The 24,463-nt window shown below is 35.2% G+C and overlaps 6 protein-coding genes and 1 pseudogene across 9 annotated transcripts; 4 read left to right on the forward strand and 3 right to left on the reverse strand.

The window, feature by feature from the left end:
• LOC18596767 (transcription elongation factor 1 homolog) lies at positions 134 to 1,735 on the forward strand. 2 transcript variants are annotated; one of them, XM_018123466.1, is made up of 5 exons: positions 134 to 277; positions 671 to 793; positions 1,088 to 1,158; positions 1,283 to 1,304; positions 1,386 to 1,735. In XM_018123466.1, the coding sequence occupies exons 2-5, from the start codon at positions 681 to 683 to the stop codon at positions 1,495 to 1,497; spliced, it is 318 nt and encodes a 105-aa protein (XP_017978955.1). In that variant the 5' UTR covers positions 134 to 277; positions 671 to 680; the 3' UTR covers positions 1,498 to 1,735. The 2 variants fall into 2 exon arrangements, with proteins under 2 accessions (XP_017978955.1, XP_007025508.2); XM_007025446.2 differs by having other exon boundaries at positions 139 to 277; positions 620 to 793.
• Positions 2,019 to 6,408, reverse strand: LOC18596768 (transcription factor VOZ1). Of its 3 annotated transcripts, XM_018123465.1 has the most exons (6): positions 6,349 to 6,408; positions 6,163 to 6,246; positions 5,464 to 5,728; positions 5,049 to 5,198; positions 3,145 to 3,655; positions 2,019 to 3,008 (listed from the first exon to the last, which is right to left on the reverse strand). In XM_018123465.1, exons 3-6 carry the CDS (start codon positions 5,689 to 5,691, stop codon positions 2,455 to 2,457), a joined length of 1,443 nt encoding a protein of 480 aa, XP_017978954.1. In that variant the 5' UTR covers positions 5,692 to 5,728; positions 6,163 to 6,246; positions 6,349 to 6,408; the 3' UTR covers positions 2,019 to 2,454. The 3 variants fall into 3 exon arrangements, with proteins under 3 accessions (XP_017978954.1, XP_007025509.1, XP_007025511.1); XM_007025447.2 differs by lacking the exon at positions 6,349 to 6,408 and having other exon boundaries at positions 6,163 to 6,341; XM_007025449.2 differs by lacking the exons at positions 6,163 to 6,246; positions 6,349 to 6,408 and adding an exon at positions 6,073 to 6,146.
• On the reverse strand, positions 9,611 to 13,018 carry LOC18596769 (OPA3-like protein). The gene is made up of 4 exons (XM_007025450.2): positions 12,631 to 13,018; positions 11,608 to 11,742; positions 10,819 to 10,905; positions 9,611 to 10,007 (listed from the first exon to the last, which is right to left on the reverse strand). Exons 1-4 carry the CDS (start codon positions 12,757 to 12,759, stop codon positions 9,849 to 9,851), a joined length of 510 nt encoding a protein of 169 aa, XP_007025512.1. The 5' UTR covers positions 12,760 to 13,018; the 3' UTR covers positions 9,611 to 9,848.
• LOC18596770 (syntaxin-61) lies at positions 13,476 to 15,990 on the reverse strand. Its single transcript, XM_018122531.1, is given in 9 exon segments — positions 13,476 to 14,022; positions 14,197 to 14,262; positions 14,469 to 14,559; positions 14,691 to 14,872; positions 15,076 to 15,193; positions 15,343 to 15,407; positions 15,409 to 15,456; positions 15,603 to 15,682; positions 15,763 to 15,990. Coding segments are annotated over 8 exon segments (735 nt in total). The 5' UTR covers positions 15,657 to 15,682; positions 15,763 to 15,990; the 3' UTR covers positions 13,476 to 13,911.
• Positions 16,701 to 18,529, forward strand: LOC18596771 (trans-resveratrol di-O-methyltransferase). Its single transcript, XM_007025452.2, has 2 exons — positions 16,701 to 17,653; positions 18,085 to 18,529. Exons 1-2 carry the CDS (start codon positions 16,898 to 16,900, stop codon positions 18,385 to 18,387), a joined length of 1,059 nt encoding a protein of 352 aa, XP_007025514.2. The 5' UTR covers positions 16,701 to 16,897; the 3' UTR covers positions 18,388 to 18,529.
• On the forward strand, positions 20,028 to 21,549 carry LOC18596772 (trans-resveratrol di-O-methyltransferase). Its single transcript, XM_018122993.1, has 2 exons — positions 20,028 to 20,909; positions 21,098 to 21,549. Exons 1-2 carry the CDS (start codon positions 20,148 to 20,150, stop codon positions 21,398 to 21,400), a joined length of 1,065 nt encoding a protein of 354 aa, XP_017978482.1. The 5' UTR covers positions 20,028 to 20,147; the 3' UTR covers positions 21,401 to 21,549.
• Positions 22,750 to 24,418, forward strand: LOC18596773 (annotated as a pseudogene).

Raw genomic sequence — 24,463 nt, forward strand, 5'->3', positions numbered from 1 at the left:
CTTATTTTGGGCTTCGTTGGGTTATTTTGTTGTGGGCCTCGGATCAGGTGGGCCATGTAAAAATGTTTCGCAAAACGTCATCGTCCTTGTACCATGCACACTGCCCTGGAAATATCAACTTCGCACTTTCTCAGAGATGGGAAAATAACAAATTCAAAGTTCTTGCATTTATAAATAAAGTCCTCTGCGTCTTCGCCCCCTTCTTTTACCTCTCCCTGGAAAAGGCATCAAAAAAAGTTAGGGTTCCGCTCTTCACGCTAATCAGAATCCCCCTCCGGTAAGTTCAGTTATTCAATTGGTTTTCCTCGTCTATGAAATTCGAGTTATTGTCGTGATCCTTTATTTTAAAAGAAATTTTTTATTTGTTTTTCTTGCATAAATTTTGTTAGCCTTTGACGTTCGCCTTGAATCTTTTTTTTTTCTGTTGTTTGTTCTTAAGAAGAAAAGAAATTTAAAGAAAGGTTTAAACTTTTGTAAGAAATTTGAGGGAAAAGAGAATTGATTTGATATTGCAACTTCAACCTAATTATTTATCCTCCAAAAAAGAAAGCCTGAATTAAGAAGTTAGAATTTGAAGTAAAGGATCTGATTTTTGGTAAGAAATTCTCTAAATTTGCAGTAAATCGGAAAATTTGTATGCTCATTATGGTGGTAAATTGACATGTTGAAGGAATTGAAGAATGGGAAAGAGGAAATCAAGAGCAAAGCCTGCTCCTAAGAAGCGAATGGATAAGCTTGACACTGTTTTCAGTTGTCCCTTTTGTAACCATGGAACCAGTGTTGAATGCCGCCTGTAAGTATAAACTTTTTGCATTTGTTTAATGGGAAATTTTACCCTTGTGTGGTCTAATAACTGATATAACTTGGAGACAGTTCTTTCAATTGGATGGCTAGGAAAGCATTAGTGTTATGGTTGTGATTACTATGTACTCACTTTGTAACCCATTTTATCTATTTTATTTTGGAAGAAGAGAAAAAAGAAAACATATATATTATGTGAAAAATGCTTTCTTGTATCACAAGAAGTTATCTAAGATGTTATGGTTGTGATTACTATGTACTCACTGTTTGTGTTTATCTTTTCCAGTGATATGAAGAACTTGATTGGCGAAGCGTCTTGCAGGATATGTCAAGAGAGTTTCAGCACTGTTATAACAGGTAAGCATGATGCCACTAATTTTTAGGTGGTAAAGAAGCTGAAATATTTTGTGGTTGTGATGAAAACAAAGTTGGAAGTCATTTGTTCAACTGATCCATGTTTCCTTTGTTTCTGTATTTGCAGCTTTGAGTGAACCAATAGACATGTAAGTGCCATCAATGTGTTCTGTCTCTGTCTCTCTCTGTTTGGTCTCTCTTGTGTATTTATTCTTATTGTGACTTGTCAGATATAGCGAATGGATTGATGAATGTGAGCGGGTTAACAACCTTGAAGATGATGGAGATCAGGATGAAGGTTTGATGCCTAGAAAACGGGTATCAACATCTGAATGGGATTAGCAACAGCCAGTAATGTTATAGATTATGCTAAGCCTGTAATTATGTTAGTTTCTGTGGGAAATAGCTGGTGTGCAGGTATGCACATCTAACAGCATATAATGATTAGCCTGAGTGATCGAATGTATGGTAATGGAGCCACTCTAGATGAAGGGCTAGTAGCTGTTACTTCGTGTTGTATGAACAATTTATGTTGATGGAATCCAATTACTTACTGCTATTTTGAATGAAGCTTTCCTGACCTAATTGGACAGGCCATGTGCTAATGAGAAAGATATTGTGTACGTGCTGCAGAACATGGACATGTTTCTGCAAAGTTGTACAGTATTATCATCCATGAATGCTGACAGGTGAAAGGATTTTTCCATGGCAAGCAGTATTCACTCAAACTGTAGTTACTTTACTTGAATATCTTGTTTTTCCTTTGTCCTCTGCTCCTTATCACACCTTATCATAAGAAAACAGCAAAAAATTTTGTAGGGGTTAGCTAAATCTAAGATCATTTACAAGTTCTCAAGCATAGATCAAGTGATAAAGACTCCAGAAATGCATTTGATTATATACCCAGTTACAGACTGAGAAATGTTTAATGAGTAGCAGAAAGATTTAGCATATAATTTCAGAACCATAGAAAATGATTAGCTTCTATTGTTGACCATGTCTTAATAGGTATAAAAAATGGACTGAGGGAGAAACAGCCATTTCTCTTGCTTGTAACTGGCTTCCAGAAGTCAGAATGGGCTCCAGCACCGAGGTTCGTCTATAGACTAATACAGCACTTCTGTGTGCAAATGAACTGTACAAATTTATGGCCATCAAAAATAAGAGCTGACTTGGTTTTCTGATAAAGAACTAGTAAAAATGCATAATCTCCACCCCTTCTATGAGTTAAAATGCTTCTGGGTGGTATAACTAGACGAATGGATACAGCTACTACAGCTTTTATCCAAATTTCTTCAACTATGTCAGATAATAACCAGTTAAATTGTCAACAAGATAGTCGTACTGCACACCAAGCCCATAATCGAACTTCTCACTTGTTGGTGCCACCACATTTGGAGTGGCATAAAGATTTCCAACACCAACCTTTGCATTAATCTTACCCCTTCCTTTGACATAGCGCTTGTTATCAGATGGGAATTCTGCAGTGAGCCTTCCCATCTGCTTCTGCAGATCAGCAACTGTATCATTTGCCGACTTCCCCTTCGCACTTTTCTTACCATCAACAAGCTTTAATTCCAACCTATACAAGGCACAAACGTCACATTTATTGATCTCATATTCATAAAGGTGCCACTCAAAATGGTTCAGTGGCTGTGGATCCATGTAGTATGATCTCTTCAGTCCTCCAAATTCATTCATGATTTGCTTTCTTGACTCATGCCAGCCACGCCCACTGTAATCTGGCAAAGACCTCTGTTTTCTGTTCCCACTTTCAAATGCTCTTCGAGGTTTATCAAAAAAGAGCCACTCCCTAATTGTTTCACCATCAAGAACTGAAAGATCAAAGAGCTCTGCAATCACAAGCGAAAATTAATTAAATTCACAGAAGTCACAAAGAACATTGCGTTTGATTGGAGAATATATTCTGTTCCCGCTCATAAAAAGTTGCCACTAGAACCAAAGGAAAGCAATATTGATAAGACAAACCAGGAGCATTCCATGGAGACTTTGCAGTTGCAGCTCCCTCACATTCTGGTATTCCCACATCTTTCCCTTGCGCCTTAGCACTGAGAGCAGCAAAGAGCAGGCCATCCTTCAGGCCTATACCACCAGGTCGTAGAACCGGGCCCATTCCAGGTGGTCCTTCATTCATTGCTAAAGCAGCATGAAAGCTACTACAGTAGTCCTGACACCAGTCCAACCCTTGAGCAGGCCTGGGACAATCCCAAAGTGCACACTTTGGACCTAAGAACGCGGATGGTGGTGGGCATATACTTGGCAAATAGCTAGAAGTATGAGGCATGGCATCCTCCACACAGAAACTTGTACCAGTGTAGAAGTGCTCAAAATCCTGAAGCAAATCAAACTGACGGTATTCCAATTGAGTAGCCCCTTCCAAGTTGTTAATTGACATGGCACGTACTCCTGAAGGTGAGTCTCTGCAACGATCAACTAATGGAAAGCCACGCTCATGATGCCTCTGATTCACTCCATAACCCTATACAAACTTAACTTGCCAATGAATGCCTTTTTCAACAAAATAACATGCCAAAGGAAAATGGAAATTATAAACTACAAAACATTCAAGACATATAGTTAAGAGGAAACCCAAAGAATATGAACTTCTGCTCTAAGGAAAGATATCGTTTAATGCAAAAGCACAAAAACAAAGGTAAATTAAAAGCCCTAGTAAGCTCAATCCAAGATCTAGATGCAAAAGTATGCATAAAGCTGAACATAAAGGAAAATGAACACATTAGTAATTAGTTTACGCTTTGATCATCCCTCCTAATAAAAGAAGGAAAAATTCATCAACTGCTCAAACTTGTCATCTATACACAAGAAAGCAGCCCAGAAGCACATTCTAAGGTCACTCAAGCCCTTTTAGGTAGAAGTTAGGTCCCCCTTATCTGCACACATGATGATGCCATACTGCACACCCCACTCCACATCACTAATAGGCCTGGCTCAGACTTATCACCTAAGACTGATAAAGTAAGATGGCAGTATAGCAACTGATCAGATAGGGATCTATAAGACTATAACTATAATAACATTATACTATAGCAGATGAATTTAGTTATAAACATCTTAATTGGCTCAAGTTAGATCCTAGATGGCAATTTTAAAGAATGATTATTTACCTCAGTTGCAGTGACATGATCTGCAAACTAAATGTTAACAAGAAGAATACAGGGGATAAGTGTTTGGTAGACTGAAAAGAAAGAAAGACAAGATTATTGGTGCTGTGAGATGATATTTTAGAATGTCATCAACTAGCTACACTGGTCATCCAATTCACTGAGCGTGCAATGTAACATATTTGGTGCTCTGGCCTCTTATAAAAAATAACATATATCCTGCTGATGAAAATTTGATATACCATATATCCTATCCTATTTTCATACCAACACCCACTTTACTATTAAGGAAACCAAAATTCTGGTTTAGGATAACCAAACATTATTTATCACAACCCTCATTAAAACCCAACTAGTAAAGAATTGCAAACATATTGTTGTAGCCTTATCTGCAACAGCATTCTAGGAAAAAACAAATTAGAAATGATCATCAAGCAACATAATTTGTCCATGTTTCTCTCATTTACTACATTCTACAAACTAAAATCAATCATTGAAAACAAACAGGTACCATACTACATGTTTAGCAATATGAACATAAAATATAAACATGCAGCTCCAAATACTGTATTCATACAAGAATGAAACTAAATGCCTTCCAACAATATAGAAATCTCATCCCTTAGGATGGACAACTTAACTTGAAACTCATGTTGACCTAGCATGCTCAATTAACCTGTTTTCAGTCCAACCATCATGCAAATTCCAAAAGAAAATGAAAGCAAAGACTCCAAGGACAAAAGAAATCACCTCTTGGAATGCAGCAGCATCCTCTACTTGCAGGCTTTGATCGTTAGGCTCAGGCTTTGGTGCAGCTAGTGCACTAGTTGCATCATCTTCCTCCTCACAAAGCTGCAACAGCCGACAAATGTCTGACGAAAATGAACCAAGACTCCCACCCTGTAAATCACCATGGAGATCACAATTCTCAACCACACATTTTAGACAGTATTTTCAACCCCTCAAGATCAAAACTCACACAAAACCCTTTAAATAACGTACAACCTACTAAAACACACATTCAAACAAACTTACAATGATATATATATATATATATATATATATATATATTATGCTATGTGTATTACTNTTATATATATATATATATATATATATATATATATTTATGCATGTGATTCAAATGAAATTTATGTGTAGTGCTAACTTGTTGCAATGAAGACGCTGGAGAGGGTTCATTGAGCTCAGCTTTCCATTCACGGAGCATCTGATGGACTTGCTCCTCAAGGACTGCAACATCAATACTGCGGCTCTCCTTCCTGGCAAACTGCAGATCCAAGAACATTCCCTGCAGGTCATCCACTCGGTTTTTTGCCCTGTCCTTGAAGAGTTTGTGGGATGCTGACTTGCAGTTGCTTTTCGAACCTTTCCCCATTAAAATAACCAACCCTCAACAACTCCCACCAAAAACCCTGCAACCAAAAGCGCAGTGAAGCACAATTTAAGATCAAACCAGACGAAAACTTAATCCAATAATCACTATTCTTATTCCTAAATTTCAATTACAACTGACAATAGTGGGGAAGAAAAAGAAAAACAAAAAGTAACTGAGATTCCCACAGTTATACAATTCCAGTTAAAAGGAAACCAAGCTAGAAAAGATTATTGAAATCATGACAAACAAAAATTTACATCACACCCAGATAAACTAAAGTCCCATAAACACAGATAAATTAGAAAATAAGCGAAAAAAAAATACACCAAAATCTGAATTATATGCAAAAAAAAAAAAAAAGCAACTCAGCTTTCCAAATACCTTAAAACTGAGATTAAAAGAAGGCAGCATGAGATCAAAGGCAAATTACAGATTCAAAACAGATGGAAATTGTTATCTTAGAAAGCTAACCAGAGAGTGATCAAAGGCTTCAGAGCTCCTCAAGTTTGTATGGAGCAAGCCCTCAGACAAAAGTAGAATGAGAGAAAGAAAGTGCTGGGAAATTGCAAGAAAGAGAAAGTAAATATTCGATGAAACAAAACAGTCCACTGTTCATTCAACCAAAGAAAAATACTAAAAAGAAGAGATGCTCCTCACCTCTATGTTTTCTTTTCTTTTTTGTATTTTATTTTTATTCCCAAATCCCAAACAGGAAGGTTCTTTTAATTTTATTTTTGTTTTTTAAAGGACATTGAAAGCAATTGCGTTTATATAAATTAAAAAAAAAAAGGAAAAGTATGAAAGCAACGTATAGCGTTACGGAATTATACATACGATAGATAAGAACATTAGATTTATAAGAATAGATGTTTTACATTTAATTAAATTAACTTTTTTAAAAAATAATAATAAATTTGTGATAAAGTAGTATCAGATTCAATTCAAACTCAATTTTAATAGATCAAGTGTGTCGCAAATTCAAATAAGAAAAATTATTTCAAAATTTTACGTCGCATAAATAAAATGAACCTTTAACTTTTAAATATGAATATTACATACTTCATCAAATTAAGTTTTTTTAAATAAAAATAACGATCTCATAATAAGGTAAAAAAAAATTAATTGGAAAAGGATTATACCATGGATTGGTGGATAAAAAATAATTTGGTTTGCTATATGCCCTTTGTTTTTAGGAATTATTACAATTATGCCTTCAAACTCTTTAAAATAAAAAATAAAACCATTTGGTAAATAATAAATGAGATGAAAGGAAGACGAAATAAAATAGATAAATGGAGAAAAAAAAAGTAACATTTTCAACAAAATGCTCATTTATTTTTATATATTTGATATTTCCCCTATCTTGATTAGGCAAACAAATAGAGTTTAAGATTTCTTAAATCTCATATTTTTGATTAATTAAACTTTGGTGCATAAGGCAAAGTCAACCCTCAATTTCTTTATTTCCCCCCTTAGAGCACTTTGAACGGCACTGAAAAAAGAAGAGCTAAACAAGATATGGGCCGGTTTGTGATATGAGAGCATTATGCCGCATGTTTTACACTTTCTTATCTAAGCATACAGTTGAATAATACGAAGACATAATATTAAAAAAATTAAAAAATTAATTTTTTATTATATTTAATTAAATATTTATATTTATATTTTAACTCAAATACATTTTTATAATTAATGGTTAATTAAATATCATTAATTAAAATTTCACTTATTTTTTATATTACTTGAAACTATAATAGATTAAATAAAAAAAAATCTTTTACATTCCTTTTTATTTTCTTAATTTTTGTTAAGTCTTAATTTTCAATAATGCACGAGTTAAGTTAGCAAAGTCTCATCTCAACAACAAGAGAGGTTTTTGATCTTTAGGTTTCGATTCTCATCATCTATAAATTTATTTTTTTTCATGGATATAATATTATATATATATATATTAAAAGTTATTCAAGTGTAAACATAATTTCTTCATGTAATATCTAATAAAAAATAATAATAATGCATGAATTAACATGATCTTTTAATATATTCACAAAATTACAAATTATGACGTGATATATAATAACTTTTTTATCATGACGTATAACAATTATATCTTTCTACATAACGTGTAACAATTAAATTTTCGATATAACCTGTAATAATCACATTTTTCAATATGATGTGCAACAACTATATTTTTCAACATAACGTATAATAACTAGATAACGTGTAACAATTACATGTTTAAAATAATTTTTTATCACGCGTGATATACGTTTTATTTACCTGTAAATTTAACCTTTATTTGTAAAAAACCAAAATATTTTGATCTTTAATTATTACAATTGAAACATTTGATATTTAATGTAAAAAATGGCTATAAATCTAATCTCAATTTAAGCATTTTATCAAAAAAGAATAAATCGTGGGAGGCGTGCTTACCAAAAGAGCATTTCTCTTGCGGAGTTTTCCTCTCCAACTTTCCTTTTTTTTTTTTTATCACCTCTTGCTTTATTGGTTTTAGCTTACATGATAAGGATGTCAGGGCAAGGAAGATGCGGATTGCGATAAGACAAATTAGACCCGAAACAAAGACAAAGATGCTGACTCTACCACTTGGTCCTTTTGATGATAGTCGGTTTTGTTCCCTATTCCTCATTTAATGATGATCACTCCTATTGTTTTGACGTTTTCTCCATGCTACTACTTTATTTCCCATCTTTTTCCGCCCATTTATTTGTATATATATACACTCCTTAATCGTTAAGGTAAAAAACAGAGTTTGCAATTGACTCATGAATTGGATGAGTTATAATTTTGCTCTAATCATTCATGAAATTCACTTTTAAAAGAAACGATTAGCCACATAAGAAAATACCCTTTTTTATTTTCTTTTCATCTCACACACAAAAGAAATGAAAGGATGATCTGCTTTTGTGGGGGTGAGAAAGCGAAAGATAAGTCGGGCAAGAAAGGCATAAAGAGAACTCCCACTACCACCCACCAGATTCCTGTAATCTTTGCTGGTTGATGCCCTCTTTCCATTGAGATGAAACTTTAAGGATAGCAGCGTTTAAGAAGAGAATGATCACTGTTGAAGATAAGCAGCATCATTCTCCTCAACCCAAGCCTTTAGCCACTTTTAATGCATCAAATTTTTGATCCTAAACTATTGTTCAGCCTAATTCTAATTAAGCCATCGGGCGTCAATCAGTTATCTAATCATCTAAACAAATATTTTTTTGCTTATTCCAACATTAAGGTGTCAGATATTCTGTGTTTGCTTTGGTTACAGGATAATGGAAAAAGATACAAGTACACTATTGTCTAAACTAGTCACTTACATTTAAGGAATGAGCTGATACATGGAGACTTATCTTAATTCATACGGGTCCTAGATGTTATAGGCCTTTTAATTGAGAAAAAAGATTGAATGGAAGCTGTCAGTTTAATAGAAAGATTAGCTTCTTTTCTGCCCCAAAGAAATAGGATGACAAATTTTCTACCTCACCGGATTATGTAGAAAAGGAGCACTGCAGAAACCATCAAAGTTTCAAAATCCCCAGATATTGGCCTCCTCAAAATTCCAAAGCAGATTAACTGCTTTCATTTGCCTGAATTCTAAAAGTACCCACTACTTATCAGCAAAGTTTTGAGGCATAGATGGACCCATACCAACCTTTCCAACCTCGGCACATGCATGGTTACATGCATGTACTCTTTGTGTGGGTATGAGAGCGTTCTATAAAGAACAAAGATGTTCTAAAGATAGGTTGACACTCACAGCTGGCAAAGCTACTTCGGAACAAAGCGGTGGCAAAGCTACAAACATTTCAACTCATAAAGGTAAATTTTAAAAAGATTGTGTTTCTTTAACACTATAGGACACCATACCAACCAACTTCCCTTGAACATAAACTCATTAAGGCAACACAATCTCTATCTTTGGTTTTATTTTTCAGTAATATAAACAAAAAAAATTCTTATGTTCTACTGGACCTGGTGAAACCAGAATCCGTCCAAAAAGATGGCCCCAGTGTTGAAAAGAATGAAAAAGAAGAATGATTCCCTAGTTGAGAGGCTGACCAGGGAATTCTTTAATAGAACAGAATTGGAATTAAAAAATTATACTTAACTTATTTGTTAAGCTCCTGTCCAAATCAAGCTGGTTTTGCCAACTTTTCCCCCTCTGTATTAGCATGTTTAAATTTGAAAATACCACTAAGTCCCTGTCGCTTAGCAAGTTGTTCTAGTTCTTCAAGTTTATTCCTAAGAAGTTCCACTTCTTTTGCTAAGTCCTCATCTTTTTGCTTCATTGCCTGAAATAAGAGCGAAGAATTGTGCTTGTGAATAAGGAGGCATTAGAAATCAATAATTCCCTGAGGAGCAGGAGATGCAAGGCAGACTGGATTAACCCTTACTTTGCCATCACCACAAAAAGCAATCACAACATTTGGAAATTGGAATTACATGTCAAGTGAAAACACAATTCCATGCAGTAGATAAAGGAAGCACCACCTAGTAAATGAAACTAGCTTTTCAATGTAAATGCAATGAAGGAGGACTGGTTTTGGAAAAAGTAAAGGGAAGAATGAGAATTGATTTTGTTGCAAGAACTAAATAAACTATTAAGTCTAAAGAATTCCTGCCCATGATGACCAAAATATCCTCATTTTGTCCAGTCAAATTTCATTCACATTTATCTAGCAGGGGGGCTATCTCTGCACTTCTCCAGAAAGAGACTTGTAAATCTATCAGGTCATACACAGAGCATATACAAAGACAAAGTAAAAAACACCTTTTAGCCAAAATAAAGATAGCAAGAAAACCTATGACTGTAGGCAGCTCTCTCCCTAGCACAATTTCATACCATTGAGCCAGAAAAGTAGCTACGGGCTCCTGATTTTTACTTTCACCAAAACAATGACAGCTACCATTCAAACATAGCAAGATTCATAATGGTTAAAAAAAAATCACTCAATCACTCTGCTTCTTTCATAAATAAATCTTCACGCACAAATAAGTCATTGAAGTAAGCTCCAAGTTAGTTCCATGAGAGTTCAAGCATCATAAAATAATCACCTTGAGAAAGAATCAACAACAAAACAAAGGAGATTGTTCAATGAATACCTGCATTTCTTGCCTGCGTACTCCCTCCTTTTTGGCTTCTGATCTAGAACTTCTTTGAACCTCCAAGATCAAGAGAGCTCCTGCAACCTACATACAGACTTAGACATGTACAAAATCAGAAACCTTCATGTATAGTATATATTTCATGGAGAGCATGTATGGTAAGTTTGGCATTTCATGCAAGTACATAGATGTCACCACTTCTTACACGCATTGAGTGCAAGAGTAATGAAGTTAGCTATCACCTCAAACCTACCAAAAGGGGCAGAAATGAATAATGATAACCAAGATTCACTAGTTGCTAAACCTCATGCTAGCATACATATTCTACTCGAGGGAACCAGTGATATATCTAGAATCTAGGTAGATTTCCAATTCACTAATGATGCTTATAATTTGAGTGCAATGTGACTCATGTGATTGATTATTGCATTCCAAAAAGGCAGCTCCTAAGAAGAAGTGAGATATCTACCAGGCCGAGCATATGAATAGTTCAAGGCATTGGTTGGTAGTATTATTTGCAGAACACATTTTGTTCAGGTAGATACACAGAAGTATCAACATACATGCAAACATAAATATGTACCGGTTTAAAACAATTTTAGCACTGTTTCCAGCTTGATTGTCCTTTTCTTTTCTTTTCTCATTCATGTTCTTTCATGAAAGAAGAGTACAAAATGCTTTTCTAATGCATCATCAATCTAGTAATTTATAACAAGCAAAAAAGAAAGTATTTTTTAAGACTTCTAGAAACAGTAACAAAAAGAATAGCTCGGGAACAAAAAATACCGTGAAGACAAACAGTTCCCCGATAAGATCTACAGCAGCCTGAACAGCTTTCTCCTCATCCAAGGGGCGTATCTCAACATCAGTTGCATGACTATAAATGTTTCTTTGCATTCTTGTCGAAATTCGATGATTTGCCTGGTTCCATTAATTGGCATTAGGATTACTCCATTGAAATCCATTAATTTACGCGGAAACTATACAACACTATCATACTATGATCTTGATCAACAAGTTGTGAAATATTAGCTCAAAGAAGAAACATAGCTTCATGGTATAAGTTAAAAACAAGTAGAACATTGAAGGAAAAAATAGTTCATTGAAAGAGTATCAGAAAAGGAACAAAGGAGCATGAGACAGATTAAATCATCTGAATCAAATCTATCAACATAATAGAAATGCATATTTGAGCACTGTTGGCACCAAGAAGTTAGAAATGCAACACTATAGATAGTGATTCAAGTTGCTAAAAAAAGTATCGTGACACATCATTGATTCTGGTCTTTAACCAAACGAATCATTGATGTAGATGACACCTCTGGCTAAATGTTAAAAATCAAGTTTTCAATTGGACAGAGAAACTTAAAAAAAGATACATTAAGACCAAGAATGCTACTCATACTTATCATCCCCTTCTTTAGGCATGTTAATTGCAATTCCTTTTCTTTATATTTGTGCAAACCAGAATATTCAAAATCTAAGGCTGCAAAAATCTGTCGATTTTTTGAATAAGCAGACTTTGCATGAATGTTATGCTATTACTTCTAGTGCAAAAATCAATGTAAATGTTGTATCGTCATGTATTCTAAGATTTCACTTTCACATTCCACACTCCAGAAATCTATCTCAACGTTGTACCACGTTAGGCAGAGCAAACAAGAAAGCCTGGTCTTAAAATGTTGTCGGAAATTAGAAACAGCAAGCCCCTTTTTAGCAAACAAAATTAAGGGGTTGAAATAAAAAAGGAAACTTTAGCCTCTCATATCAAATTGTGAAGAAAATGGCAAAGAGTGTGTAATATTGTACCTGAGCAATGCTGACGATGAACTGGCGGAACCTGGGGTGGTACCCAGCCTGTCGCTTGAGCCTATTAGCGACCGGTTTACTCAGAGTTTTTAAGGCCAAAGTTCCTAGTTTTAACAGTGGCAGTATCATGGTTACGATCCGATTTTCCTTTTTCTTTTTTGTTTTTCGATTCTCTATGAGCTAATAATTAGATAAAGGGAGGGAAAAACTTATAAGCAAGAATGAGAAAAAGGGCGATGGCCGCTGGGTTTGACTTCGTCAGGGCTTAAGTTTCTTGATGAGGAAGATAATTAAAGTTTTTTCTTTTGTTTCATTCGATCGCTGTGGAAGAAAGAAGGTCAAAGGAACGGGAAGCCATTACTGAAATGGGTTGTCATTTTTTTAAAATAAAAAAAATAAAAAATTTGGCTACTCCCACGGAACTGGACGGGTCTAATAGCTGAAAAGTACAGTTCTAAAGGCGAGAACTTTCGCGGTGATTGGCTGCACTGTTGGGTTATTCTGATTTCCTATTCCTGCAGCGGATTGGGTGTCGGAACTCTCAGCCAAGTCTCTCTTCGTCATTGGTTAACTTACGTATCGTTAAGCATAAGATTCTAGTAAGATAATGTGAAGCTATTAGTTCATTATGAGGTCATATATGATTCTAATATGGTAATACCTGATCGTGAGTGACGATCTCTTTTGCAATAGTAAGACTTACAAAACTCCAAATCCTGAATGAATTATTCCCTGTAGGTTCTGGTACTTCGGAGAGTCATGGCAAATGCAACCACAACAATTCAACAAGTAAACTTTCTCAAGTATTGCAAAACCATGCTTCAATTATACCATTCCGCACGAGAAACTTTAAGGATAGTTCTTTAATGAATACACCAACGTACTTACAGCTGATTCCACAAAGGGCAACAATTTGAATAACAAAATATTGCGCCCTAACGAATTGTGAGCTCATTGTGAACAGATGCTAAAAAAAGAACTCGATGCATACCATGTATTGCAAGCCTTTAGTATCTTGACAACAACAATTACAGAAGAAAGACCACATTGCAAAGAAGTAAACAGTAAGAATAATATACGGCTGTCTTGAGTAATAGTCCTAATCAAGTTCGACAATTTTGAAAACCAAGAGAAGAGAATTTTTCTTTTTTCTTTTGTTCAGCATTTCAGATCATCTTTTATTCAACACTGGCGATCACACCAACCAATTCCTCTGTATTCCAAATATTTAGGTCCCTCCTCTTGTGTATGAACATCATAAGACTAGGCCTACTCTCCATTCTAGGTGAAGAACACCAGAATGAATAGAATAATGAACAAAACTAGCAAAAATAATATCATCATAATCTGTCCCTTAGCACTGGCCTTCTTCATAACCATAGCCACTTTTTTCTGCAAGGAAAAATGAGGAAATTTTCATCAAACAAATAATTCAAGACAAGTTATATAATTAATGGGCAGCAAATTCAGCTCAAGCTGGCATATAAGCAGAAAAGCCCAAATATTTAATTTTCAGATCATGGTTGGGATTGTTATATATCTGCAAACCAACATTGAGAGAATCACCTGAACAAAATCCAGCCGGTTTGTCGTGCTGTCCATTTCAGTACCCAACTCATCTACTATCTTCTCCTGAAGCACCAAAAGATTCCGATATTAGCACATCAAACAGTCAACATTGATCCTAAACTGAAATTGAATGAAACATATTGACTACAGTAGCAATTGATTCACGAATATGTAAAGATAGAAATATGTGTGATTTAAGCTTCACGATCAGGTCAACCAGAGAGATTATAATAGGTGCATTATAGGGAAGACCACCAGTAAGTGCTCACCTGCGCAAGAAGTTCTTCATGTATAGTAAGCCCAACACCTCCTATTCTCTCAACACTTGCACTGAGCTCATCCAATTCCTCATCTTGCTGCCTACAATCGCCAATTGATAAATAATCAAACACTAGTAAAATTGGACAAAAAAGCATGTTGATGAAACAGAAGCATGGAAGAGTAATAATAGAAACAGGCAGGAGAAGTCAAAGAAAAGTAGAAAACTGTACTTGATAAGAAGCATTTGTCTATCTGATTCTGATGCTATAAAGTCATCATTATCTTCCGCACTATACTGGTTGGATCTATCTGGCTGATGAGAATTTGGCAGTCTTATTAATTCTCGGCGCATAGCAATTGCAGTATTACCATTCTCTTTTCCAGCAACTACAGCTTTCTTTATATTGCCCACCTGGTCAAGTAAAATAATCCTTAAAGGGGATACCTAACTGAAAAAAGAATAAGACTAAGATCTACCGCGTGTTATGCTATCCAAATTTTGCATGGATCAGAAATTCCATCATTTTAATAACAGGACAATGCCTGCAGTGCAAATTAGCATTACTAAGGATATCTACACTCCTTAGTAAAATTTAACAGCCAAAAAGATGATACCTGAGTACGGGCAGTGCTGGTCCATCTCCTCCGCTTTTCAAGTTCCACTTCATCAATGCCGTACCAAGAAGGATCTCTAGCTGCCACAGAAATTGTTTTGTCCAATTCATCTACCTTCCTATCAAGAAAGGAGCCTTTTCAGCAGTTGCAAATTGAATTAAATTGTTCAATTAACACAAAATGATAATGCAAAACACATCTCCCAACATAGAATTGTCCATTACAAGGATCGAATCCAGGTAAAGAAGGAAAACTTAATTTGAGTACCTGCCATTCAATGCTCTCACAATTAGCAAGCAGCTCTTTTGTGAGATGTACTTGCTCCCCAGTGTCAGGAGGAATCCTTTCCCATTGATGAAAACTTAATTGCAATTTATCGATCTAAACCAACAATCAAAACACCCAAAATGTCATCTAATTGAAAATCCCAAAAACAAAGAAGACAAAAATGACAACTACCAAGGAGATCAAGCAATCAGTTTTTCCCTAACAGGGTTGCAAAAAGAAAAAGAAACGACCCAGCTTACAGAATCTTGAATCTCTTCTTTGACGATGTAAAATGGATCTTGAGCTTTAGACATCTTATAAGAAATGGAAGTAACTTATCCTGTAAACATTCAAAGAACAGTTTTTCAGCCATAATTCAGGTAAAAAAAAAAAAGCATACATTTTTACATAGTTTCTTACCTTGGTCACCGATCTGAAAAAAACCCAGTAAGGAAGATCGGTGTTTCCACTGTCTGGAAGGGTGTAATAACGACGAAAGAGGTAGAATTGAAGGGACAACCAAAAAAAAAATGGTAGATTTCAATTCTCTGTAATCCCTAAAACAGAGGAGAGGAGAGGATTCATGATTTTGGACTCTGAGCTTTTGTCGGCTTTTCCTCTTGGGGCTGTGTGGTTTGACAATTGCGGGCCATCTTCTCTTTTGGGTCTTTTGAGGCTTACGGCCTATTGTCTTGTAGAGGTCATTTCCTTTTGTTGGTTTCTGATTTCTGCCTCCTTTCCCTTGGGCCCAAATGACTTAAAATGGTTTACGATTACAGTTTCGGCTTCAAACTTGAAAAGGGTATCGAGACAACGATAAATATGCATAGCTGTAAAGAGTTATGAGGCAACGAGATTGATATATGCACATACGAAAAGTCAAAGAGACTAGATATGCCCTTATCTAGACATGCAGCTAACGTTTGCAGAATGGGGTCATGAATTAAAAGCTGTCAGCTGGAAGAATTATGTGATTCATGGCAAAGAGCCTAGGAGTCTTGTTATCCCCAGTCTAATTTTTCCAACTGATTCTATCGTTGCAGAATGTGCAATATAGTCCTTGAAGAGTGAGCAAAACCGTGAAGGGGGAGATTTTGACTACTAGATTTGCTAATAGCTGTGCTACCAATTGGACTGTGGTGAACTGCATTATACGCTATAAATTTTTGAAAAAGAGTTTGTGCTAATTTCCTTGGTTTTTTATAGCTCCATTCATATAGCAAGAGATAAAATACTAAATGTCTATGCTGATCCATCTAAAAAAAAATGAAAATACACCTAATAAACAAGTGTGCAGTAGTTTAATCTATTTAAAAACAAGTGGGTAGGAGTTTCCCGAATGAACCACTTTTTTACTTTCTCTGTTTCTTTCATTAGGCTCTCGCCCCATAGCAATTATTTAAAGTTGTTTAATCTCTTGTCGTGACTTCTTGCTTTCCTCTTCTCCTTTTCAACTAGTTGTGGAAGTCGGAAAACTTTTGCATCATATCATATAACCCACAAAACAGGGCTTGATCTTTCTGAGAAGCAAACTGAATTTTTTCTTTTTTGAGTCATGGATCAGGAAGCAAGTGAATCTTTCCGAGCTCAAGCTCATTTGTATAAACATATATTCAACTACATAGGTTCAATGTCACTCAAGTGTGCTGTTCAGCTTGGAATACCAGACATAATCCACAACCATGGCGGACCTATCACTCTTTCCGAATTGGTCGCGGCTCTTCACATTGATCCAGCCAAAGATAGTTGCATTTACCGGATCATGCGCTTGCTGGTGCACTCTGGCTTCTTTGCCACAACAAAAGTTGATAGAGATCAAGAAGAGGAAGCATATGTTCTCACACCTTTTTCTAAGATACTTCTCAAAGACAAGATCAATTGCTTGTCACCCTTCGTTGTGTCAATGCTTGGTCCTCCTATGATGACTCCATGGCAATTCTTAGGAGACTGGATACAAGGAACCAAGCAGAGGCCATTTGAGAGTGCAAATGGGAAAGCATTTTGGGACTATATGGACCAGGACCCAGAATTCAAGAATCTTTTCCATGATGCAATGGAAAGTGATTCTCAAATGATGAATTTGGTCGTTAAGGACTGCAAGCCAGTTTTTGAGGGCCTGAGTTCATTGATTGATGTAGGGGGTGGAACGGGGACAGTAGCTAGGGTTATATCAGAAGCATATCCCCAATTGAAATGCACAGTGTTTGACCTCCCACACGTTGTGGCTGACTTGCCAGCTAGCGGGAACTTGAATTTCATTGGAGGTGATCTGCTTCAGTATATCCCTCCTGCAGATGCCATTCTATTGAAGGTAGGCAAATTGATCAATACGTTTATGTCTCAGTAATTCTAGCTTTTTATGCTTCTTGTGCTGTCCTACTTTTAGCTCATAATTTATTCTCATAGCATAAAACTTTTGACTGAAAGTTATCTAGATCCTGCATATATACCATTCATATTATTTGCAAATGCTCGTTCAAACTAGATTGTGTCAATCCACGGATTTCTGTGCTTTGTAGCTCTCCAATTTACCTCTTACATCAATCATATCCCATAAGTTTCAATGCATTACCAATGATTGCTAAGAAACTTCCATCAACTGTCCCTGTAACATGGACAGGGGAGTGCCAGTAGCAGCTTATTCATGACACCTACTGGTGACAATCGATGTTGAACGAGTGCATATCGACTTCAAATTATGTTTTCCTTATTCACATGTTGAAAATAAGTGAGTTTTTTCAGCTTGTTTTACATGCTTTCGGCGACGAGGATTGCATAAAGATACTCAAGAGATGCAGAGAAGCCATCCCAACACAGGGTGCAAAGGGAAAGGTGATTATCATAGATATTGTGATAAATGTGAAGAAAGATGAACACGAGTTAACTGAAGCAAAGCTGTTCTTCGACATGTTGATGATGGTTGTGGTGACCGGAAGAGAGAGAACTGAGCAAGATTGGCAGAAATTATTCATGGCAGCTGGTTTCACTGACTACAAAATAAGTCCCTTATTTGGTTTGAGGTCCCTCATTGAGGTCTATCCTTAGTAGGAGAAAGATCAAATAAGACATTTATCATCTTATGTTTTAATATAACTGCAGAATATATCATGTGTTAAAGCTTGATACAATTTGGCTCTTGAACAAACCATGTGTTTTGAGTTAAACTAAAGATTGTTAATTGCTGATAGCATAAGATCTAAATTTAAGTTTTGCCAAAAAATAAAATGAGTTTGAGACCCAAGAACTGGTTTAAAGGTTATGAAGCTAAGTAGGCATTGAGATAACATTATGGCTCTGCATCTAGATACTACTGTTAGGTTGGTATGGCATATTCTATTTTATCTGGTAGGTTAGATAGAGTCTGTGAGGCTGAGTGAGAGATAGACTATGAAAAATGGAAAACAGAGAGAGATTACAAGTGATTGATAGTATGGTGCTTTGAGAGAGATAATAACAGAGTGAAGAGTGAGACAAAAGGTGATCATAAATGAGAGAGAGATTAGAAGATAGAATATGTTAGGTAAATTTATATCAATGGATGTATGTAACTTATACAAGATTAGAGATTATATATTATAAATGATATATTTTCGTAAATCCATCTTAATAAAGCGCGGGTTAGACACATATTAATTATTAATTTTTAAACTTTACAAATAAGAGTTAGAGTTGATTAACATGTGTTTCATTAAGATGGCATTAATGAAAATAATAAATTAATTAATCACTAAATAAATATTATATATATATAAATTATCTAAACAGACACGTCAATTTTTGGTAGAGATAAAATCATAGTAAAGTCCATAAGACATTAGTGCCTGTTCTTGACTGTTAGTGATTGGGGAAAAAATAAAATTTAAAGTCAAAAGATTTGGCAAGAAAAAAAAAATCAACGTTGTGAAATGAAATTTTATTTTTAAGTATAAGTATCCTATCATAAGATATAATATAAATTTTTTTAAAATTAATTTTAAATAACATATATTCATGTAAAATTAAAAATATTATATTTATTAATAGAATTGAGAAATATATAGTGTAAAATTGAAAAGACAATTACTTTTTTATTTAAATTTTCAACCTGTTTTTTAATAATATATTTTTAATAAAAAGACATATTTTTTATTATAATATATTAAGTAAAAGTAAAAGAATATATATACATATATATATATATATGATATTTTCAATATATATATTATTTTTGTAATAAAAAGGTTAAAATACTCGCTCTCGGACCTAAATCCATAAAAAATAGTCTGAAGTTCTAGAAGGTTGTAGAAACCTAAAGCCACAAAAAATAGTGATTGACTATTTCTACTTTGAAGTTTCAGCCCATTGCCAGGACCTAGTGGAAATATAGATTTTCCAAAGACATGCTGCATCTTTTTCTTTTTTTTTTTGAAAGGAAGACATGCTAAATCTTTATTCCTCTTAGGATGACAATTTTCCAAAGACATGCTACAGCTTTAATCCACAAAGGTTAACAATTCAATATCCATGGTAAACCTGATAAATCTATGGATACATATAACTGTCCAGCCGACATTGTTTCCTAACAAAGAGTTTTTTCCTAGCAACTTCTTCATTTCCAAGTTTCTCTTGACTTGTCTTTACGTCCACTTCCAAATCGGCAACTGATGATAGAATTTCTATTTTCGTTATCATTGATGAATTTGGAACAAAATGTAGCATGTCTTTGGAAATTCTATGTTTCCAACAGCATGCGCCATCAATAAATTCTGCACCACGCCAGTGGCAAAGCAAGTCTGATCCCTTGTAACAAAGTGATTTGTAGAGTTATGGATCAGGGAGCAATTGAGTCTAGTTTCCAAGCTCAAGCTCATTTATACAAGCATATGTTCAATTACATTGGTTCAATGTCACTCAAGTGTGCTGTTCAGTTAGGGATACCAGATATAGTCCATAGCCATGGAGAATCCATCGCTCTTTCTGAATTGGTCTCAGCACTTCAGATCCATCCTGCCAAAACTAATTGTGTATACCGCCTCATGCGCATGCTGGTGCACTCAGGTTTCTTTGGTACAACCAAAGTTCACGAACATGATCAAGAAGAGGAAGCATATGTTCTGACACCTTCTTCAAAACTACTTCTCACAGATAAGATGAACTGCTTGTCACCCTTTGTCCTGGAAGTTCTTGATCCTGTTTCAGTGAATCCCTTTCATTTCCTTGGAGACTGGATCAAAGGGGACAAGAACACCGCATTTGAGATTGCGCATAGCTTGTCCTTTTGGGACTACGTTGATCAAAACCTCGAATTCAAGGACCTATTCCATGAAGCAATGGCACGTGATTCTCAAATGATGAATTTGGTTATCAAAGACTACAAGCTTATTTTTGAGGGCTTGAGTTCACTCGTTGATGTTGGAGGTGGTAGAGGGTGTATAGCCAAGATAATATCAAAGGCATACCCTCACTTGAAATGCACAGTGCTTGACCTCCCTCATGTTGTTGCAAACCTGCCTGAGAGCGAGAACTTGAATTTCATCGGAGGTGATATGTTTCAGTATATCCCTTCTACAGATGCCATTCTAATGAAGGTATGCAAAACTTTTCATTCCTTTGCTAAAGGATCAATAATTATTTATCTTCTTGCTTCTTAATTATCAGATAGGGAAGTTCCTATACATTAAAGAATTGCAATACATGTTGAATTAATGACTATATATGTAGAAACTTCAATATTGTATATATGCTTTGATTTTAGTCAAAATTTATTAATTTGCAGCATATTTTACATGATTGGAGCGATGAGGATTGCATAAAGATTCTAAAGAAATGCAGAGAGGCCATTGTAAGAAACGGTGCAGGAGGAAAAGTGATAATCATAGACGTCGTGATAAACGAGAAGAATGACAAGCATGAACTAACCGAAGCAAAGCTCTTTATCGACATGCTGATGATGGTTACGGTTAATGGAAGAGAAAGAAATGAGAAAGATTTCGGAAAGCTATTTGTGGAGGCTGGCTTCACTCAATACAACATCATGCCAATATTTGGTTTAAAATCTATCATGGAGGTCTACCCTTAGAGGGGAATAATTAAGTGTTTTTTATATATCTGTGGAGCTTAATCCTATAAGTCTTTAAATAAATCATATGGCCTGTAAGCTTAATGCATTAATTTGATAATAAAATAAATGTAGCAACTGAATGTAAGAATCACAGCTACCTTCATTAATTTGTGTTTATTGCACGATCGAATGATTCATCAAGTGAAGAAACCATGATAAATGTGGGGCCAAAGTATGTGAGGATCCTGATTGTAACACCCCTCTAATCAGACAATAAACTTGACCCTTTTTTTTTTCCTTTTTGAATAGCGAAACTTGACCCCTGTTACTGAAAGCCCGTCTGCAAATTTTCCAGAGGGAAAGGGGAGAGAGTATGGCATTGATCGATAGTATGTTTTTTGGAGAGAGATTATAATAGAGTGAAGAGCAAGACGAAAAGTGATTATAAATGAGAGAGAGATTAGCAAGATAGAATATGTTGGTAAATTTATTTTAAATGATGTATTTAATTTATATTAGATTAGAGAAAATATTTTATAAGTGTTAGTATGTTCATAAATATATCTTAATGGAATACGTGTTGAGACACATGTTAATCATCCGATCCCCACAAGTGAGAGTTAGAGTTGACTGCCATTTGCACAACAAGTGTTTCATTAAGATATATTTATGAAAATAATAATTAATTAATTATTAAATGTGTATATATATATATATATTTATATAACAATTATCTGAATTTGTTCATAGAGTTTAAGTGTATACAATAATAATGCTTGACAATTGGTATGTTGGTCACACTTTGCATGCAAAGCAAACTTGGCCAACAAGCAATTTTTTCCTCATACAAACTCACGTCCATGTTAATGTCCAGCAACCTGCCCTATTATTCTGTCTTTCCTCGTGCAATTTTTTATTCTTTCTGTAGTGGTTTCAGTCACTATGAAGAAACTCCCTTATTTGGTTTGAAGTCCCTTATTCAGGTCTATCATTAGCAGGAAATCATACCTTCTTGCCATTTATGTTTGGATAATACTGAAGAATAACTTAGGAGTTGAAGATTTAATTTGAATGACTGTTGGGTAAATCATGCATTTTTGTGTGCCAACAAAGAATGTGTTGTGAGCTTAATCCTTATTGTGCTACGTACTTTATTAGTATTAATACATATGTACGTAGCAGAAAAAGGAAAAAAGGAAATATGCCAAATTATATTCCATATAACCTTTTATTGGATAATTAAGACATTAGTGCATGTGCTTGACTGTTTAGTGCTTCTGGAAAAAGACAGTTTAAAGTCCAGAGTCTGCACGAAAGAAAAAGCTAGCAGCCAACGTAGTTCCGTGATCAAGAGTTTTTTTCCTAACAATTTCTTCATTTCCAAGTTTCTCTTGACTTGTCTTTAACATCTACTTCCAAGCAAGCTACTGATAGAATTTCAATCCACTTGAGTCATTGTTGTTTTCGTTACCATTCACGAATTGCCGACCTTTGTGGAACAAAGATGTGGCATGCGTTTGGAAAATATATTTTTCCAACAGCATGTATGCCATCAATAAGTTCAGGACCACACCAGTGGCAAAGCAAGGCTGATCTCTTGGAACAAAGTGATTTGTAGAGTTATGGATCAGGGAGCAATTGAGTCTAGTTTCCAAGCTCAAGTTCATTTATACAAGCATATGTTCAATTTCATTGGTTCAATGTCACTCAAGTGTGCCGTTCAGTTAGGGATTCCGGATATAATCCATAACCATGGAGAATCCATCACTCTTTCTGAATTGGTCTCAGCACTTCAAATCCATCCTGACAAAACCAGTTGTGTGTACCGCCTCATGCGCTTGCTGGTGCACTCAGGTTTCTTTGGTACGACCAAAGTTCATGAAGATGATCAAGAAGAAGAGGCATATGTTCTGACACCTTCTTCAAAGCTGCTTATCACAGATAAGATCAACTGCTTGTCACCCTTTGTCCTGGAAGTTCTTGATCCTGCTTCAATGAATCCCTTACATTTCCTTGGAGACTGGATCAAAGGGGACAAGAACACCGCATTTGAGATTGCTCATGGCTTGTCCTTTTGGGACTATGTTGATCAAAACCTTGAATTCAAGGACCTATTCCATGAAGCAATGGCACGTGATTCTCAAATGATGAATTTGGTTATCAAAGAGTACAAGCCAATTTTTGAGGGCTTGAGTTCACTCGTTGATGTTGGAGGTGGTAGCGGGGGTACAGCCAGATAATATCAAAGGCATTCCCTCACTTGAAATGCACAATACTTGACCTCCCCCATGTTGTTGCTAACCTGCCTGAGAGCGAGAACTTGAATATCATCGGAGGTGATATGTTTCAGTATATCCCTTCTACAGATGCCATTCTAATAAAGGTATGCAAAACTTTTCAATTCCTCCCTAAAGGATCAATTGTAATTTATCTTCGTGCTTCTTAATTATCAGATAGGGAAGTTCCTATACATTGAAAATAATTGCAATACAAGTTGAATGATTATATACATATGAACTTTCATACTATATGCATGTTTTGATTTTAGTCAAAATTTAATAATTGGCAGCACATTTTACATGCTTGGAGCGATGAGGATTGCATAAAGATTCTAAAGAAATGCAGAGAGGCTATTGTAAGAAACGGTTCAAGAGGAAAAGTGATAATCATAGACGTCGTGATAAACGAGAAGAAAGACAAACATGAACTAACCAAAGCAAAGCTCTTGATTGACATGCTGATGATGGTTATGGCTAATGGAAGAGAAAGAAATGAGAAGGATTTCGGAAAACTATTTGTGGAGGCTGGCTTCACTGACTACAACATCATGCCAATATTTGGTTTGAAATCTATTATGAAGTCTATCTTTAGAGGGAAATAATTAATTATTTCTATATCTCTTGAAGCTTAATCCTATATAAGTCTTTAATTTAAATAAAGCATATGGCCTGTAAGCTTAATGCATTAATTTGATAGCAAAATAAATGTAGCAACAAAAAAGCAGTTGTAAGACTTGAATGTAATCTACGTACAAGAAAAAGCAGTTGTAGCACTGTGATATTCTACATTCCACATTAAATA

The sequence above is a fragment of the Theobroma cacao genome, chromosome 6 (assembly GCF_000208745.1).
Source record: "Theobroma cacao cultivar B97-61/B2 chromosome 6, Criollo_cocoa_genome_V2, whole genome shotgun sequence".
Lineage (NCBI taxonomy): Eukaryota > Viridiplantae > Streptophyta > Magnoliopsida > Malvales > Malvaceae > Theobroma > Theobroma cacao.

What these genes read in the sequence shown, in the direction of transcription:
- LOC18596767 (XM_018123466.1), top strand. Translation starts at nt 681, where the DNA reads ATGGGAAAGAGGAAATCAAGAGCAAAGCCTGCTCCTAAGAAGCGAATG. An exon ending in TTTCAGCACTGTTATAACAG is followed by an intron (nt 1,159 to 1,282) that starts GTAAGCATGATG and finishes CTGTATTTGCAG; the next exon opens with CTTTGAGTGAACCAATAGAC. An exon ending in TTGAGTGAACCAATAGACAT is followed by an intron (nt 1,305 to 1,385) that starts GTAAGTGCCATC and finishes GTGACTTGTCAG; the next exon opens with ATATAGCGAATGGATTGATG.
- LOC18596768 (XM_018123465.1), bottom strand. Translation starts at nt 5,691, where the DNA reads ATGGGGAAAGGTTCGAAAAGCAACTGCAAGTCAGCATCCCACAAACTC. An exon ending in ATGCTGCTGCATTCCAAGAG is followed by an intron (nt 3,656 to 5,048) that starts GTGATTTCTTTT and finishes AAGTTTGTATAG; the next exon opens with GGTTATGGAGTGAATCAGAG. An exon ending in GTCTCCATGGAATGCTCCTG is followed by an intron (nt 3,009 to 3,144) that starts GTTTGTCTTATC and finishes TTGTGATTGCAG; the next exon opens with AGCTCTTTGATCTTTCAGTT.
- LOC18596769 (XM_007025450.2), bottom strand. Translation starts at nt 12,759, where the DNA reads ATGATACTGCCACTGTTAAAACTAGGAACTTTGGCCTTAAAAACTCTG. An exon ending in TCATCGTCAGCATTGCTCAG is followed by an intron (nt 11,743 to 12,630) that starts GTACAATATTAC and finishes TAATGGAACCAG; the next exon opens with GCAAATCATCGAATTTCGAC. An exon ending in GGGAACTGTTTGTCTTCACG is followed by an intron (nt 10,906 to 11,607) that starts GTATTTTTTGTT and finishes GTCTGTATGTAG; the next exon opens with GTTGCAGGAGCTCTCTTGAT.
- LOC18596771 (XM_007025452.2), top strand. Translation starts at nt 16,898, where the DNA reads ATGGATCAGGAAGCAAGTGAATCTTTCCGAGCTCAAGCTCATTTGTAT. An exon ending in CAGATGCCATTCTATTGAAG is followed by an intron (nt 17,654 to 18,084) that starts GTAGGCAAATTG and finishes GAGTTTTTTCAG; the next exon opens with CTTGTTTTACATGCTTTCGG.
- LOC18596772 (XM_018122993.1), top strand. Translation starts at nt 20,148, where the DNA reads ATGGATCAGGGAGCAATTGAGTCTAGTTTCCAAGCTCAAGCTCATTTA. An exon ending in CAGATGCCATTCTAATGAAG is followed by an intron (nt 20,910 to 21,097) that starts GTATGCAAAACT and finishes ATTAATTTGCAG; the next exon opens with CATATTTTACATGATTGGAG.